This window comes from Myxocyprinus asiaticus, chromosome 24 (genome assembly GCF_019703515.2).
Source record: "Myxocyprinus asiaticus isolate MX2 ecotype Aquarium Trade chromosome 24, UBuf_Myxa_2, whole genome shotgun sequence".
Lineage (NCBI taxonomy): Eukaryota > Metazoa > Chordata > Actinopteri > Cypriniformes > Catostomidae > Myxocyprinus > Myxocyprinus asiaticus.
This window is the reverse complement of record NC_059367.1, coordinates 44126042-44143765: the sequence shown is the minus strand read 5'-3', so window position 1 is coordinate 44143765 and position 17724 is coordinate 44126042. Positions and strand designations below refer to the sequence as shown.

The 17724-nt window shown below is 35.2% G+C and overlaps 1 protein-coding gene across 1 annotated transcript in view; it reads right to left on the bottom strand.

Annotated features, from left to right (window-relative positions):
• Positions 1–17724, bottom strand: part of plxnd1 (plexin D1) — a 115066-nt gene that overhangs the window by 14921 nt on the left and 82421 nt on the right. Inside the window, exons 22-27 of the mRNA XM_051653271.1 lie at positions 15671–15783; positions 10296–10400; positions 8918–9048; positions 5734–5932; positions 4776–4922; positions 3788–3944 (exon numbers count right to left, since the gene is read on the bottom strand). Of these exons, the coding sequence (XP_051509231.1) occupies positions 3788–3944; positions 4776–4922; positions 5734–5932; positions 8918–9048; positions 10296–10400; positions 15671–15783 (852 nt within the window). The remainder of the gene's footprint in view (positions 1–3787; positions 3945–4775; positions 4923–5733; positions 5933–8917; positions 9049–10295; positions 10401–15670; positions 15784–17724) is intronic.

Genomic DNA, 17724 nt, shown 5'->3' with positions numbered 1-17724 from the left:
AGGACAGAGATACAACCCAGACGATGTGTCATACACAATTTACTATAAATAGCACATTGCATATTCTGCAACTGAGACCTAATGCATTCATTAAAACTATTACTCAAACAGGAAACTGATATTAGTGACAACATGGAAGCATAAACATGTTCTGACTGATTGTATAAGGCTCATTGTCTGTTCGTCATGTTTTTTTTGGCCATGGGGGGGGGGGCCATGTCATGGTTGGATGTCATGAATCCAACCATGACATCAACTCTCTAATGTGACATCACATTTCAAGCTAAATGAAACTACGAACCTAACAAGTCTCAACACTTCTCTTGATTTATCATAATATCTTGCTTGTTCCACTCATACACATTCCACCCTGTTAGGCATGGAAAATGGAATAAATGTAAAAACTTTAAAATATGAGACAAGTGGGTATTTGAAAATGGTTAAGATAAGCCGCAAGACCAAGCACAATGTCTCAATATTACAGATCTACAGCTAATTCAGGCTTTAAACTTCCACCATGTTAGTTTATAACAAGGTGGAAAATGTCTAACAAAGAAATTAGAAGCTATTATAATGCAGGGTTTTGAAAAAAAAAAAACATTCATTTGCAAGCTAAGAAGATATAAAACTAACAAAATAGCTACATGTGAAGTTTTTCCACCCTGTTATGCCACATTACATTATCTTTCATTTCACATTTAAATGATAATGGAATGTGACATAACAGGGTGGAACAAATACAAAGGCCATGTTCACACAGCAGTGAAATACGGTTGTCAGTCCTGTATTTGAGTGCTTAATAAGTTTACGTTCACTCAGAGGTTGGTTATTTTAGAGAGGGACAAACGCATTCCATAACTGAACTGACACCAATACGTTTTCAGGACTCACAAACACATTTTAGGCAAATCCATGTTAACTCATGTTAATCATGAGGGGTTTCTAACTCACGAAAAGGGGGAGATATCAGCCGCTGTCTTCCATCCAAGCTAATTCCTGGTGCAAGCCGCTCAAGACAAGTGCTGCTGTCGGTTATGATCTAATGGATGAACTCGTGCCTCAATAGGACTTGTTGATTTAATAACGCTGCGCCAGTTGTGATAAAACATGACTTACAAAAAATCTAGAATCCTGACGAACTTGCAGGAAATTTCCCACTCATTATTTTCGCATGCTCTTTGCCATTAGTGGTGAACCTGCAGCAAACCTTTGGCAACAATAAAGAGTTTACAGCAACTCTTGATTTTTTTGTAAGGGCCAGTGTTATGGACATTGCCATCTTTGATGTTTACTTTAGCAACTGTAAGTATGGTTACAGGTGTTCCAATACCGGCTTGACTTCAGTTGTTCTTTCATACAGAAGCATTTAAGCCATTACTGTAAGCTGTTGTTTGAACAGGACATTTCAAGACTTACACCTGTAAGTAACTGTGTGAACGTAGTCATATTAGTTGATAAAATCCTAAACTCAGCTGCTTAAGCTCAACCAGTGTTGTTTTCTGGATTTAAACATTTCCATATCCTAACAATTGTGGTCCAGACAACTTTTGCATGACTATTGAACAGACATTGTATACAAAGAATGACCCAAATATAACTAAATTGGTCAAGTTGAATTTGATGTTAGCTATGAATGATTTATGATAGATAGATAGATAGACAGACACATTTTTAATCAAGATTAATTGCATAATTTTTCATAGTTAATCGTGATTAATCGCAGATTTTGAAAGTGCTGAAATTTGAATCTACATTTACTTATTTTCCTGTCAAAATGCACTTATTTCCTTCTTAGGAAAGAAAACAAAACAATATGTTACATTATTACACAGCTCTATAGAATACTTGATTCTGATTGGTCAATGGCACCATCTAGCGGTCTGATATTTACTTATTTCTTAGCTAATAAAATAATTTCGACTCAAATCAATGTTTCATGTGCATTTATTTATTTATTTGGCAAGTAGTCTTGTAATATGCTGGATAATAAGCAGTCAGACGTTAATTAATAACAAAATAAACACCGACAGAACTCTGACGCAAACCGGAGGTGGATTTTAGCTGTTTAGATATTTATTTATTCCCACATAATTATATAATTTCAATGCAAATTAATATTTCTATATCCATGTATTTATTTATTTGGTTAGTAGCCGTGTAATAAGTTGGATGTACAGTCAGTTGGTTATCGCAAAATAAACCCCTTCAATTTGATACAAGAGTCCTCCGCTTCACATCTGGGTTCTGATTTGCGAAAACAACCGGCTGACTGTATGTTATCCTTTACATAATGCTTTATTAACATATTCCAAACAAAGCCTTCAAGAGTATAAAGATAGAAATGCACTAAAATATCACCATTTCAAGAAACATTAAATGTTACCCAAAGTCTAAGTGGAAGTTTGACTAATTAGCCCCATATGTTGAGTATTAATTGCAGTGTGCAATAAATCTCTTAAACTCTCATTCTCTACAATATTAATCTGACAGTAGACTGTGGCTATCTGCTTTGCTACAGCAATCGTGAAGCTGTGTTCATGATTCGTGTCAGGATGTCAATGCCAGCGTCAAGCACCAATTCGAACTCCACATTAAAAGCGCTTGCAAACAATGTCTTGCTCTGCATTTTAGTGATAGTTAAGACTTGACGTGCTTCTGTGGTAATTAAATGGTGCATAACAGAGACTGCAAAGTACTTGAGCTGGTTTATGTTTATTGACGGTAAATGCGTTAATTGCGTAAAATTCATATGTTTAATTATTTTAATTTAGTTTTTTTTTTAACTTTGACAGCTCGTTTGTTTACATTTTAATTTTTTGACAGTTGGAGTTTGAATAGTCTTTGCACAATTAAACATTCAGCACTGTGAAAACCGTAATTCCGATCAGTTAAAAAAGATATAACAACACAAGTCCGAACAGTCTGAAGGTCTCTGCTAAGTTTGGTGGATGTAGCTTGAAAGGTCTAGGAGGAGTTACAATTGATATTTTTTAAACAAAGTCTGTAGAACAACAGTATGTTGGCTTAACAAACATCATTGGCTAACAGCAACAGAATGCGGTTGTCAGACCTGTTTTGAGTGCTTAATACAGATGCGTTCATACACAGGATGGTTATTTACAAGTGTGACAACTGTATTCTATAACCAAACTGACACCTGCTAATTTTCAGGTCTCACAACTGCATTCTTAGCAAACCTGTGCTGTATGAATGGAACCATACTGGACAACTAGTTGTTAGTCAGGTGAAAGCCACGCTGCACTGCATTTTGTGTGTTTCATGTGGGGTTTCGTTAACTCACAGAGACGGAGATATGAGCTGCGTGTCATCTGATGATCTAACCGCTGTCTTTCACTGAAGCTGCTTGCCATTGTGAGCCGTGTGACAAATGCTGCGCTCTTAACTCGGTTAAAAAGCATATAAAGCCGCTGTCGGTTAATTATGATCTGATGGATGAACTTTCACCTCATTTGGACTTATTTAATTAAGCAGAGTCAGTTGTGAAAAGACATGCCGGTGTTATGGATGTCACCATCTTTAATATTTACTTCAGTCACTGTCATTAGGGTTACATCTGTCAGAATATGGGCTTGACTTTGGTTGTCCGTTCATACAGTATTTAAGCTGCTACTATAAGATGTTGTATGAACAGGACATTTCAAGACTCACACCTGTAAGTAAATGCAGTTGTCAATCCCAAACACTGACTGTGTGAATGTAGCCATTAAGTACCGGCTTCTCTAATGAGCCGAGCAATGAACAGCCATTTCGATAAGTGATAATTTACCCAGCTCAACATCCTCTTCGCGGGGCCATTGGGAAAACGGCAGGTTCTTGTAAAAGGCTTCCAGTATCTTTTCCTTCACCTGACAGATCGTGTCTGTGTTCATCACACGCACACTCACAGAGTCCATCCCGAAACCTTGAAACGAGACATTAATGTTCTGGAACACACACAGACACAAGAGACCAGATGTCAACTCATCGCTTAACACCTTCAGTAATGAGACTTCAATTTTGTGGAACTGAATTAAACTTCATTGAACTGAACTACACAGAATTACACAGAAAACAAACAAAAAAACTGTATTTTGGTTTTATTTTCTAGTAAAAATATCCAAACATCCTTAAAACAAGATACAGTAAATGAAAGAAGCAAAATTGTATAAGATTATTTGTAGGGCTGAACGACTTGGACATAAAATCGAATTGTGGTGATTTTGAAAAATATAGCGATTTAAAGTGTAATATGATAAACATAAAAACCTTTTTTACCAAAATTAAACCATGTTTTTCCCATGCTGTACTGCCGACCAGAAATACAGTTGTACAAAGGGTATTCACACTTGATTCCTCTTATAAAGAACCAAACTAAATAAATTAAATAAACCATTAAAACATAGAGGAAAACAACACCATCCGCACTTTCACGTTGCACCTGTCCAGAATGTACCTTTATTTGTCCACTTTGTGAAAGGTTCTCCGCCCACTTTTCATCATTATTTTTTTAGAACCCAGTCAACTTTATTATATATTTCAGAGAACACCAGATTCTCTGAAATTCATCTTGTACTATTTTGCTTCTTAAGTAAATGTATTTTGTTTTAAGGATATTTCGATATTTTTACGGGGTTTTTTTTCCCCTCATATTTGCAGTGTAACCACTTAACTTCTGCATCATAGGTGCCAGTCAATCAGAGGGACAAGCATGAGCTGTAAAAACAAAAATCATGTGAACCGGAAGGTTTGTCAAAAGTGGTCACATTAAAGTTTACCTGTGGTTTGGCTTCAATGTTTTCTCTCAGAAGCCACTCCTCATTGAGCGTGTAGCGTGCTTTTCCCGTGATGGCGTCGATTGAGCCCTTGTTGATCTGCTGTTTGATGGCACATAGCAGCAGGAAGAACGGTTCACCTACCGTCTCCTAATGGAGCAACGACAACAACAGTTTATAAATGCTTGGAATGTATAAGAGGTCACTGGTGTGTTCGTAGAGTCAATGGGTTACAGCCACCTTAAGCAAATCTACCGAATCTAAATCCAGCTTCTGATGGTTTTACAGGCTTTACATTATTTCTATCTGGTTGAAGCTGGTCATGAGCTGCTCAAAGCTTGTTTAGGTAGTTATGGTGCATTCACGTAATGTCATAATTACTGTTCTTCCATGGTCCTCAACAGTGATTTTTCTATTAAAAATGTGGTTAGGTTTAAGGGTTTTGGTAAGGGGTCAGACTTTCAGTTTAGGTTTGGCTCAGAGGTTACACTCAGGAAAAATCGTAATAACATTGTTAATTGGTTAATTGTTTTTTACCATTTGTGTAAAAGTTGTACGTTTTTGTATGAGCCAACTCATACAATTTCTTAATATTTTGCCATCTCATACTAATTATTAAGACTGGTCACGAGACCAGGTTGTTTATTTCATTTAAAACTGCCCTAATTAACACATAAATATAAAATGTGACAAAAGTGTGCTTGGTTGCTTTACATTTATTTTTGTCCAGAAACTGGATCGACTTTATGCCAATAATCTAAATTCTGGCTATGCCAGACTAACATCAACCAGGAGGACCATCTTGGTCACTCTAATTGACCTTGTAGACAACCTTGGCTAAGCTGGTGGGGACCTGGTTGAGCTGGTTAATCATGTTTCAAATGGCCTGGCAGGGAAGGTGAGACATCCCCAGTAAAGTCAAAACCATGTTTCCACTAGTTTAGCGTTCTTGGGTACACACCTTCAGGTAGCTGTACATGCAGATGGACATCCAATTGGTGAGCATCTTCTCCACCACCGATTCTGTTCGCCGGAGCATCAGTTTGGGGTTTTTGGAGGCGGAAGCGTCAATCAAATCCACCAGCAAATCCTTCATGATGCTGGTGTAGTATTCAAGTTTACCATGGAGGGCGATAGTGAGGAGAGAGGCTAGATTGCACCTAAATATCAATGAAAAACATGCATACAAGAAACTAAACCTAGAGACATAGATGTATTACTAAAAACATTCACATGATGGTGTGGAAAGTGTGAGATGAGGAAAGTTGGGGAATGTCCAGCTCTCTGAAGAATCATTACTAGCTCCAAACAGATGAGTAGTCCCTCACTGGACATCAATTCCACACATGCATACTCCTTACAATATTCCACAGTACTCTATTGATGGTGCTAATCAGACACAGATGATGATGGCAGTCATGTATACAGTGTGTCAAAGATCAAAACCAAAGCATTGAATTATTTTGTGTAATGCAACTAGTCTCCAATTTGCTGTAGTTTCAACTTATAAATGAAGGTTCCTTGATAATTCTTTTGTAGCACTTTAGATTCAGCAACCACAAGATATTAAAATCACAATGAGATCTTTAACATCCCAATTGTTTCTCCTAGACAGTGATTTCTATACTAGGGATGCACTGATATGGTATTTCTGGGCAGATATCGATAATTCACAGCTCATTGTGGCTGACACAGATACCGATAACTGATAATTCACAGCTCTTTATGGTCGATACTGATAAAAGATCATTCACAGCTCATTGTGGCCAACACGATAATTCACAGCTCATTATGGCTGATACAGAAAACCGATAATTCACAGCTCATTGAAGCAGATTCAATAATTCACAGCTCATTGTGCCCGATAATTCACAGCTCATTGTGCCCGATAATTCACAGCTCATTGCTGAAACCAATACTAATAATTCGCAGCACATTGTGGCCGATACGATAAGTGATAATTCACAGCTCATTATGGCTGATATGATAATTCATAGCTCACTGTGGTCGATACAATAATTCAGAGCTCATTATGGCTGATACAGATAACCGATAATTCACAGCTCATTGTAGCAGATACGTCAATTCACAGCTCATTATAGCTGATACCGATACAATAATTCACAGCTCATTGTAGCCGATATGTCAATTCACAGCTCATTTTTGATGATAGTGATACTGATAATTCACAGCTCATTGTAGCCGATAAGATAAGCGATAATTCACAGCTCATTGTGGATGATACCGATACCGATAATTCCCAGCACATTGTGGCCAATATGATAAGCGATACTTCACAGCTCATTGTGGCTGATACCGATAAGCAATAATTCATAGCTCATTGTGACCGATATGATAATTCACAGCTCATTGTGGCCGATACGGATAACCAATAATTCACAGCTCATTGCAGAAGATACATCAATTCACAGCTCATTATAGCTGATACCGATACCATAATTCACAGCTCATTGTAGCCGATATGTCAATTCACAGCTCATTTTGGCTAATACGATACCGATACTTCACAGCTCATTGTAGCCAATAAGATAATTCACAGCTCATTATGGCTGATACCGATACTGATAATTCCCAGCACATTGTGGCCGATATGATAAGAAATAATTCACAGTTCATTGTAGCTGATACGATAATTCACAGCTCATTGTGGCTGATACCTATACAGATAATTCACAGCTCATTGTGGCTGACACGATAATTCACAGCTCATTATGGCTGATACGGATAACTGATAATTCACAGCTCATTGCAGCAGATACATCAATTCACAGCTCATTATAGCTGATACCGATACAATAATTCACAGCTCATTGTGGCCGATACCTATACCGATACTTCACAGCTCATTATGGCTGATACGGATAAATATAATTCAGAGCTTATTATGGCTGACACGGATAACTGATAATTCAAAGCTCATTGTGGCCAATACGATAATTCACAGCTTACTGTTGCTGATACCAGTACCTACAATTCACAGTTCATTGTAGCCGATATGATAATTCACAGCTCATTGTGGCCGATACGATAAGCGGTAATTCACAGCTCATTGTGGCCGACACAATAATTCACAGCTCATTATGGCTGATACGGATAACGATAATTCACAGCTCATTAAGGCTGATACGGATAACCGATAATTCACAGCTCATTATGGCTGATACTGGATAACCGATGATTCACAGCTCATTATGGCTGATACGGACAACTGATAATTCACAGCTCATTATGGCTGATATGGATAACCGATGATTCACAGCTCATTGTAGCAGATATGTCAATTCACAGCTCATTATAGCTGATACCGATACAATAATTCACAGCTCATTATGGTTGATATGGATAACGATAATTCACAGCTCATTATGGCTGATACGGATAACTGATAATTCAAAGCTCACTGTTGCAAATACGATCATTCACAGCTTATTGTTGCTGATACCAGTACCTACAATTCACAGTTCATTGTAGACAATACGATAATTCACAGCTCATTATGGCTGATACGGATAACTGATAATTCAAAGCTCACTGTTGCAAATACGATCATTCACAGCTTATTGTTGCTGATACCAGTACCTACAATTCACAGTTCATTGTAGACAATACGATAATTCACAGCTCATTGTGGCCGATACGATAAGCGGTAATTCATAGCTCATTATGGCTGATACGGATAACGATAATTCACAGCTCATTATGGTTGATATGGATAACCAATAATTTACAGCTCATTGGAGCCATTATCGATAAGTGATCATTTATAGCTCATTGTGACTGATACGATAATTCAACGCTCAATGTGGTCGATACAGATACTGATAATTTACAGCTCATTGTTGCCAATAACTGAGAACTTCATTTAAAGTCCTGAATTCTGAAAAAGCAACATCTCAACAATAACATTTTCCTCTGGGATTTTCTTATCAAGAACCATTCTTGGGTGTAGGGTTTTTTGAAGGGATATATTGTTTTGGGTTCTTTAAAGCACCAGTGCTCAAGAACTAGAGAATAAAAAGTTCTATGAGGTGCGTTAAGAACATTCTCCTATCACATCTGGCTCTAATCTTAACCGTTACTTTTGTATGTATGTTTTGTGTGAGCGTATGTGTTGTCTGTATTACCTGTCTCTCACGGCGAAGTCTTTCTGCTGCTCAAGTGCATGAACGAAGGTGACTAGGAAGTGTTTGTTGTTGAGTAGAGTGGAGAACAGTGTGATTCCCTCCTCCAGGTTTGGTCGTGTGGTGTTGGATGGCTAAGATAAAGTGAAAGATATAGTTCACATCAGCATACAGTAAGCAGTGCTCATTAAAACTTCTAATATATATATATATATAAAGTTGACATGGTATTCAATAATGGGGTCAATTTGACAGACTGACAAGAAGGATTAAAAAAAAAAAAACATTTATTCAGCTAAATCATGTTATCTGTCAAATACTGTAGGTTGTTGTTCTCATTTTCTGGTTATTCTTGCATTTTTCTTCTCTGTAGAACAGTTTTCAGCTGATAGTTAATATAATAAGTATTTTTAAACATCATTTTATAGAGATCACACTCACAAAGACCAACTTCCAGCCAACTAAATATTTCAGAGCAGATAACTAGAAAAAATTATATTTACTATACAATTTTTTAAGATTTAACTCATTTCAATTACTTTATTATAGAATGGCCTGATATTTCCAGATTTTCCATGACCATGGGAACCATAGTCCATAAAGTGGCATACATTGCCAACAGAACATTCAAATAAATAAATAAATAGGGTGGGACTTGATTTTATCCATGGGGAATTGATTGGATGGTGAAATAAAATAGTTGAAAAATAAGAGGGCTTGACATCTTCCGAAAAGGAAAGACGTTTGAGAGGTGGAGCAAGTTATTCCATTCTGATTAAAGATTTCGAAGACAAACATGTTTTTCTTTGGAATAACATCCATGATGATTGGTTCACAATAAACCAGGAACATGTATTAAGACAGGAAAAGGTCAATTCTGATTTCATGTTGACTTTCAACATATCCTGTTGACTGGGCAACTAATCAAATATTTCTTATACAGAATGGCTTGTTGTACAATACTGATGTTTTGCAATATCAGATTGTCTCATATTAAAGAAACTGAGGCAATCTATTATGGATTGACACCAATAATTTCCTAACAACTGTGCGAAGCAATTCTCAAAACAAATTTGAGGGACACTCAAATTTCACTGGGTCAGCAAAACACAGCAAGATAAATGAAGGAGTGCAGATTTGAGGCCAGTGGCAGGAAACACAGGAAACAAGATCTTCACTTGAATATATTGCATTACACAAACACACTTTATTACTGTTAAAGGTGAATCTAACTTCTACTAAACTACATTAGTGTACAGCAGTACATTCATCATGATATAATGAGCCGAAAGGACAACAGTTTCTATAAGATTAGTTTATTATTTCACAGATTTTAAAAGTTCTTCTTTTGACCTGTGGTGTGTGTGTGTGTGTGTCATACCTGCCAGTCCTGCAGTAATGGATGTGTTTCTGATAGTGCTCGTGGTCCAAGAGGATTGTTCTCATAAACAGGCTGAACCAGACGTCTCTCATAGTCAGAACACATCTACACAAACACACAATTGAAATTCTTTATGACACTACACTGGACTGCAGAGGATACACTAAAACAACAGGTCATAATCTTCCTGCCATCAAAAGAGTGATGATGTTTCATTCTGATCATATAAAACACTGTAAATCACACCATACTTTTACAACAGGAAATGTATATTCAGTTCAAGCCAGCACTTAAAGGGTCATGAAACACTACCACACATTTTTCAAGATGTTAGCAGCTTCTGTTAATTAATGCTTTTCATTTTAAAGAAGTAAATCATTTAGGTAATTTTTGGGGTTATTTTCATCTTCCAGGTTTAAAATCAAAATCAAAATCAAGTCAACATCACAGAATATGTGTGGTCTTACACTGGTAAATTTAGCATTCATCTACCCTCACTGAAAGTATTAACCACCTATCAAACCACTTGAAGTTGTGATTCAATGTCACAGAATAACAGTCTCAAAAGTTATTAAAAAGGCAAAAGCTAAAATTAATTGGGCATTAAATGCAAATATAAAATTATCAGTAGCACTTTACATAAATGTTCCCTTTGTAAAGGGTTTATAAAGGGGTTTATTAATGACTGATAATCAATTTACAAATGCATTATAAATCACTGATAAAGCTTGAGTATTTTAACTTACATGTTAACAAATGCTTAATAACACTCTATATTATTAACTTATTTATATAAAGTCGGCACATATGAAGAATTTATTACGGAGTTGCTAACATTAGAAACATTATGTACATAAAGTTAAGTATGCTTTAATGGTAATCGGGCTTTATTATATGATATATGCTGTAAATGAGCATGAAGAGCTGAAAAGTGTTTTTTCAGAGGACTTTAGGTAAGTTGAGACAGCACTCAGAGTAGGATCATTATTTTGACATCAACGTGATAATGAAAGTGACAACAGACATTACAGTAATAAATATTAACACAAAGCAGACTGTAGCGAACTTATCCGTCCTTTAATCTCACTAAAATAGTCTATTTTTGCTGCATTGTGACATAAATCATGAATTAGGGCATTTTAAGTTTTTGATTCATATAAGTATGAATAAGTGTATTTATTAAGCATTTACAACATGTAAGTTAAAATGCTCACTGTTTGGCAAGAATTGCATGAAAGTCGACTTTTTTTATTCATGTTGTTGTAACTGCATATCTGAGATTTATAATGTACTTTTAAATAACTTAAGGTCATTAATTAACACCTTTATAAACCCTTAACAAAGGGAAGATTAATGTAAAGTGTAACCAAATTAGCTATGTATAAAATCTGTGTAATGTATTGTGAGCTTGCAAATCACTGTATAATATATTTGTGTATTTTGTTGTTTGCAGTTTTAAAATGCGGCATGTATTTGTGAGTACTTTTAATGCTCTTCATTAAAAGGAAAATAAAACTGACTCGTTAATTTGTTTTCCCCCTCACTCCTCCACTCCATTACTTTCCACAACCACTTTCATTTTTTATTTGTATTTTTCAAACTGTGGTGATAGTTGACCTGTGCTAAAATGGGGATTTCATGACACTTTAACAGCATAACCTCCAAGCACATAAAAATTCCCCCTAGTATGAAAAAAAAAACAAAAAAAACAAACACTGTCCAGCAAACACTTTCACAAAATATGTGTATTTTTAGGGTGTATCTGTGGTTTTCTTGTCCTAGTGCCCAGTATTGTGTAGAAACTACACAAGAAGTAACACTTGTGGTTTTCAATTTAAAACAAAGAAGAGAAAAAAGTTTTAGATCTGCCACAACTCTAACTTCACTGGACACCAGTGTTGGAGGGTAACTAACTGAAAGTACGACACTACTAGCTTAACTAAATGTTTCTGTAAAGTGACAGTAGTTCAGCTATTTTCACAATAGTGTCGCTTTTCAGGAACGAGCTACATTTTCCAGCGATTAGCGCTGTGGTGTCACAAAACACTTCATTTGTCACATTATATAGTGAACACAGTAATGGAGTCGAGGGAGAAATCAAACACACTCACCTAAACTGTCTCTCTCTCTCTCTCTCTCTCTCTCTCTCTCTCTCTCTCTCACAAGGCACTCTTTAAAAAGGTGAATTTTGTCCCCTGCACTTTTCCAGGCTAAACCCATACCGAATGGTGGATTTGTATACAGTATTCATTTTTTTATTTTATTTATTTTTTTTTATTTGGCATGCCCAATTGCCAATGCGCTCTAAGACAGGGCCAATTTGGTTGCTTAGGAGACCTGGCTGGAGTCACTCGTCAATACTCGCTGAGCTACCCAGGCCCCCTTGTATACGGTATTCTTTGCGTTTTGTTACATTGGGCTGATTGAGTGACCATTCAGCCAATCACAGGTGAGTTTCATGTGCCAAAACAACCCTTACGTAATAGGCCGTCAGTCAGACAGTCTAATCAACGCTGCTCCATTCATTTCTACAAAGTTGCTTTCAACAATGCTCATTTATCCATGTTTTTATCGGCATTGATGTTGATCTAAATTAATAATATAGAGATGAGGAACACACAAACGAGTGTTTTTTATCGGCATATTGTTCTTGGCAGCATTACATGAAATGCACTGCAGAAGAAAATAAACAAAGGACAATCCTTCTTTTAAGCACACATTGACAGTGGAGTTTATATCAGCGCATGAGTATTCATTAAGTTATGCTTTTTACATTATGTTTGTGAGGTAATAGTTTGATTGTTTTTCCCAATTTAAGCAGATTACTAGATCTGTGTTAAATATGTAGAGCTATTTTTAATATCAGCTCCTGTTTTATACCTCTATGTTGGTGTGCAGTCGACAAACTGTAGGAAAAAGATAGATCTGCTGTGTTCTTAGAACAGATTTGACTGAAGTCAATAGATATGTAGACATGCTTTTTATACATGAAAATGTACGGACGTTATTGAAACTCATTATAATTATTATAAGACTATAATTGTTGTCTTTTGATAAAAGTCAAAAGTTTAAAGGATTAAAAAAAATTTTGATCGTTGATTCAGTGACTGACTCATTTCACACAACACACTCATCTGTCACCTTCTGGCATCACCAGAAATGGTCACTGAATCATTAAATGGATCTGAACAATTTTTGGTGAATGTAGTCAAAACACTTGAGCCACTTGGATACATTTAAATCCCACAATGCACAAGCACAGAGTAAAAAATAAAATTGTGCACATGCACAGTTGTCATTATTGTAATGATTAAATAATTTATTCAGGACCAGCTTGTGCTCAGTCTTTTATTGTCATGTGTGAAACATTATTTTTGCAGCTAATTTTGCACAATTTTGAAATTAATTTACAATACTTGAATCTTTAAAATACTACAAATATTAAAAGTAAATAATGTGTATATATTAATATAATACTTATACATTAATATATGCTGTAATATATTAATACTGCACTGTAAGTGTTGGGTCTGTGTGAGCCACCTACTGACAGCTGTGCCCCCCCACTTTTAAAATGACTGCTACGCCCATGATGGAAAAATGAATCATTTTATTGAAACGGTTCTTTCAGACAATTCATGTAAATGAACCGGTTAAAATAAACCATTCCCTTATATTCCATGTTGGAAACTCCAATTCATTTTAGTAATTTGGTTCTTTTAGAAGTTTTGTGTAAATGAACCAGTTATACTGTATTACACAATTCCCTTTAGTGTTGGGAACTCCGATTCATTTTAGTGAACTGGTTCTATTGGACAGTTCATGTGAATGAACTGGTTAAAATATATGATTCCCTTTAATGTAGGGAACTATAAGTCCTCGGAGGGTTGATGTAAATAAACAGGTTAAAATAAATGATTCCCATAATGATATATTTAATGTTGGGAACTCCGATTCATTTGAGTAAGTCAGTTCTTTCTGATGGCTAATGTAAATGAACTAGTTAACATAAATGATTCACTTGAGCCCTGCACAGCCTTAAAGGGACTTTGCCGTCTTTTCTGAAGTGAAATATTTACTGTTCTGCTGCAGTTAATCACTATATTTCAGCTCAGTTATATAAAATAGGGTGTTTTCTACTTTAATCAATGTATTTTAAAGGAATGTTCCGGTTTCAATACAAGTTCAGCTCAATCGACAGCATTTGTTGATTACCACAAAAATTCATTTTGACTCGTTCCTCCTTTTCTTAAAAAAAAAATCAAAAATTGAGGTTACGTGAGGCACTTATAATGGAAGTGAATGGGGCCAATTTTCGGAGGATTTAAAGACAGAAATGTGAAGCTTATAATTTTATAAAAACACATTCATTTTTCTGTTAAAACTTGTGTATTATTTGAGCTGTAAAGATGTTTAAATCGTCATTTTTACAGTCATTTAAGGGTTTTAGGGTTTGTTGACATTACATCGCCATGGAAACGAAGTTGTTAAATTGGCTATAACTTTGCACAAAAAAGTTTTTTATTTCAAATATATCCTTTATGTCTTGTGGTTATACTTTTAAAAAAGTGAGTATTTTAACATAAAAAAACTGGCCTCCATTGTCTTCCATTGTAAGTGTCTTTCTGGAACACAGATGTTCGCTTTTTTTTTTTTTTTTAAGAAAAGGAGGAATGAGTCGAAATTTTTTTTGTGGTAATCAAAATTATGCCACAAATGCTTTCAATTGAGCTTAACTTTTATTGAACCCGGAACATTCCTTTAAATATAAATTTATGTTCAATTTAATTTCGTTGCTCTATTTTTTTAACCATTGTTTTACTCTACTGTAATAATATTGTAGTAACCATGGTTATTTTTGTACTTACTATGTTTTCCTACAAATACCATGATTAAACTACGGTTACTGTAGTAAAACCATAGTTATTTTGGTTATCATAAGGGAATGTCACCCTAATTAAATACAGAACTACGTATCAGGTAATATTATTGAATTCTTAAATAATATAATCCGACTGTTATATATCTACAAATATTTTCTTCTTTAAATATCTTCAATTTAGTTAGCTACTTTTTATTAGTAGCTAATAGTTTAGCTAACTACTTTTAACAGGTTATAACAGTAGCTTGAATGTAGTGGTTTAAGTTATGAGTAGCTTGAAGCTTGGGAAGGTACAGTTTCAAAGTAACTTCCCAACACTGGTGGACACATTCAAACTTAAAGCGAAGTTCAGAATGCTGCCGCTTCCTGAGAATAAGCCAGTTATTACTAGTCACACATTATAAGTTTATACTTTCGGTTTCACACATTTACTTGATTGCATTTATAATAGCAGACACCTAGTGATAGGTCAAACAGATGTGCTGTGCGGTACCTTAGGAAAGAATGTGCGTGTGACAAACTGCTTGTACTCCAGGAAGGGGATTCCCTGTGTGCGGTTCAGTTCTTTAGTCAGATCCGTCATATCAGTCTGCAGCTCCGCAAAACCTGCATGACAAACAGACATGTCAGCAACACACACTAATATACACACACACACACTGTAGACACACTCATATAGATACTAAAGTGTAAATGTGCACACACACACACACACACACACACACACACACTCATTTTACACTTATAATTCAGTATAATTCTGTCAAAACGACACCATTTATGCATTGTTTCATTGTGAAAATACCGTGATTTACAGTGCTAATATAAAGTGGCATGTTTTCATATGGGTTTGTACAAACATACACACTGTATTTTGGGTGGACTAATGGTTTGTGCTGGAAGGTTACACTGATTCTAATGCAAACTTGCACAGTGTGTGTGTGTTTTAAATTCTGAACTGATCTATAAGAGCAGCTTTCTTTCATGTCAATGTTTTAGGATGCGATTTCAGCTGATGTCAGAACAGTGCTTTTGGGGAAAGTCCTGATGTATGTGATTTTGCTGGATAACAGGAAGTGACACATCCTCTTATTGTTTCAACACAGGATGTTTGTGTATATTTAGGGATTAAATTACCATGGAGACCAAGAATAAAACGAGAGGAAAAGAGAAGGAGCAAGACAAAGAGAGGGAGAGCGGATGAAAGGGTGAGATGTTGCAATCCAGAGAGATTTAGCCCTCTTGAGCCAAATTCACTCCCAAACATCTGAAAACTAAAAGAATAGTCCAACATTACAAACATAAACATGTGTTTTAAGTTCTCCTAAGCGCTGTCTGTCTGTGATTAAAGACCATGTTATACATCTAGCCCTAAGACCTAATATTTGTCTTTTGTTGACTGATCATACAAAGATATTTACAGATCAGAGATTCAGAATCTAAGATTATTAAAGGGATATTCTGAATTCTGTCAACATTTATTCACCCTCATGTCATTCCAAACCCGTATGACTTTCTTTTTTCTGTGTAATACAAAAGGAGATGTTTAGTATAATGTCCAAGCTGCTATTTTCCATACAGTTTTAACTACACCATCACAACCTCTAATGCCATTGGTTCTTACGTATCTCATGACCAATTACATTGTGCCAGGTCTTAATGTGTGCAAGTGTGATTAGATTTGAGTAAATAATTACTATTCAGTTTTTTTTATTTTAGACATAATTTTTGTATTTTGACAAAATTTACTTTAATTTGATTATTTTTACCATTTTATATAATAACATATTTAAGTTCATTATAATGTGCGAAAAATAATTTATCACACTTTAACTAAATATTTGGAATCGGAAAAATTTATAAACTACTTACAATTATTTAAATGTATCGAACATATTAAAAATAAATTTGTAAATACGTAAGATTTGAAAAAACCCTGAGCTCCTGAAATAATAATATATAATGAATATATTGATGTATTAGCTACTTTTTAAGAGTGACTTTGTTGTGAATTCCTCACGTTTAGAGAGTTTAGGATATTGTGTTACATTTAGCATGCTTTTAAAAACAAGAGATAAATAAATAAACAGTTTTAGTGCATTGTTAATATCTTGCAGTATTATTTTTTCTCGCCATTTTTCATCAACAGCTTGTCTTAATTAAATACTATTTGATTATTGTCATTAGCATCTTAGATTATCCATTAGTGTCTTTTTCGTCTCGTCTTTGTTATCATTAATAAAATCAAAAAACCTTTAGTCAATGAACATTTTCGCCAGTAATTTCATTGACGAGATAACGTAACTTCACTGCTTACAGTAGCAAGAAAAAGTATGTGAACCCTTTGGAATGACCTGCATTTATGTATAAATTTGTTTTAAAATCTGGTTTGATCTTCATCTAAGTTACAATAATGAACAAAAATAATCTGTTTTAACTAATAACACACACATTATTGTATTGTTCTTGTACATATCGAAGACATCATTCAAACATTCACAGTGTATGTTGGAAAAAAGTATGTGAACCCCTAGGCTAATGACGTCA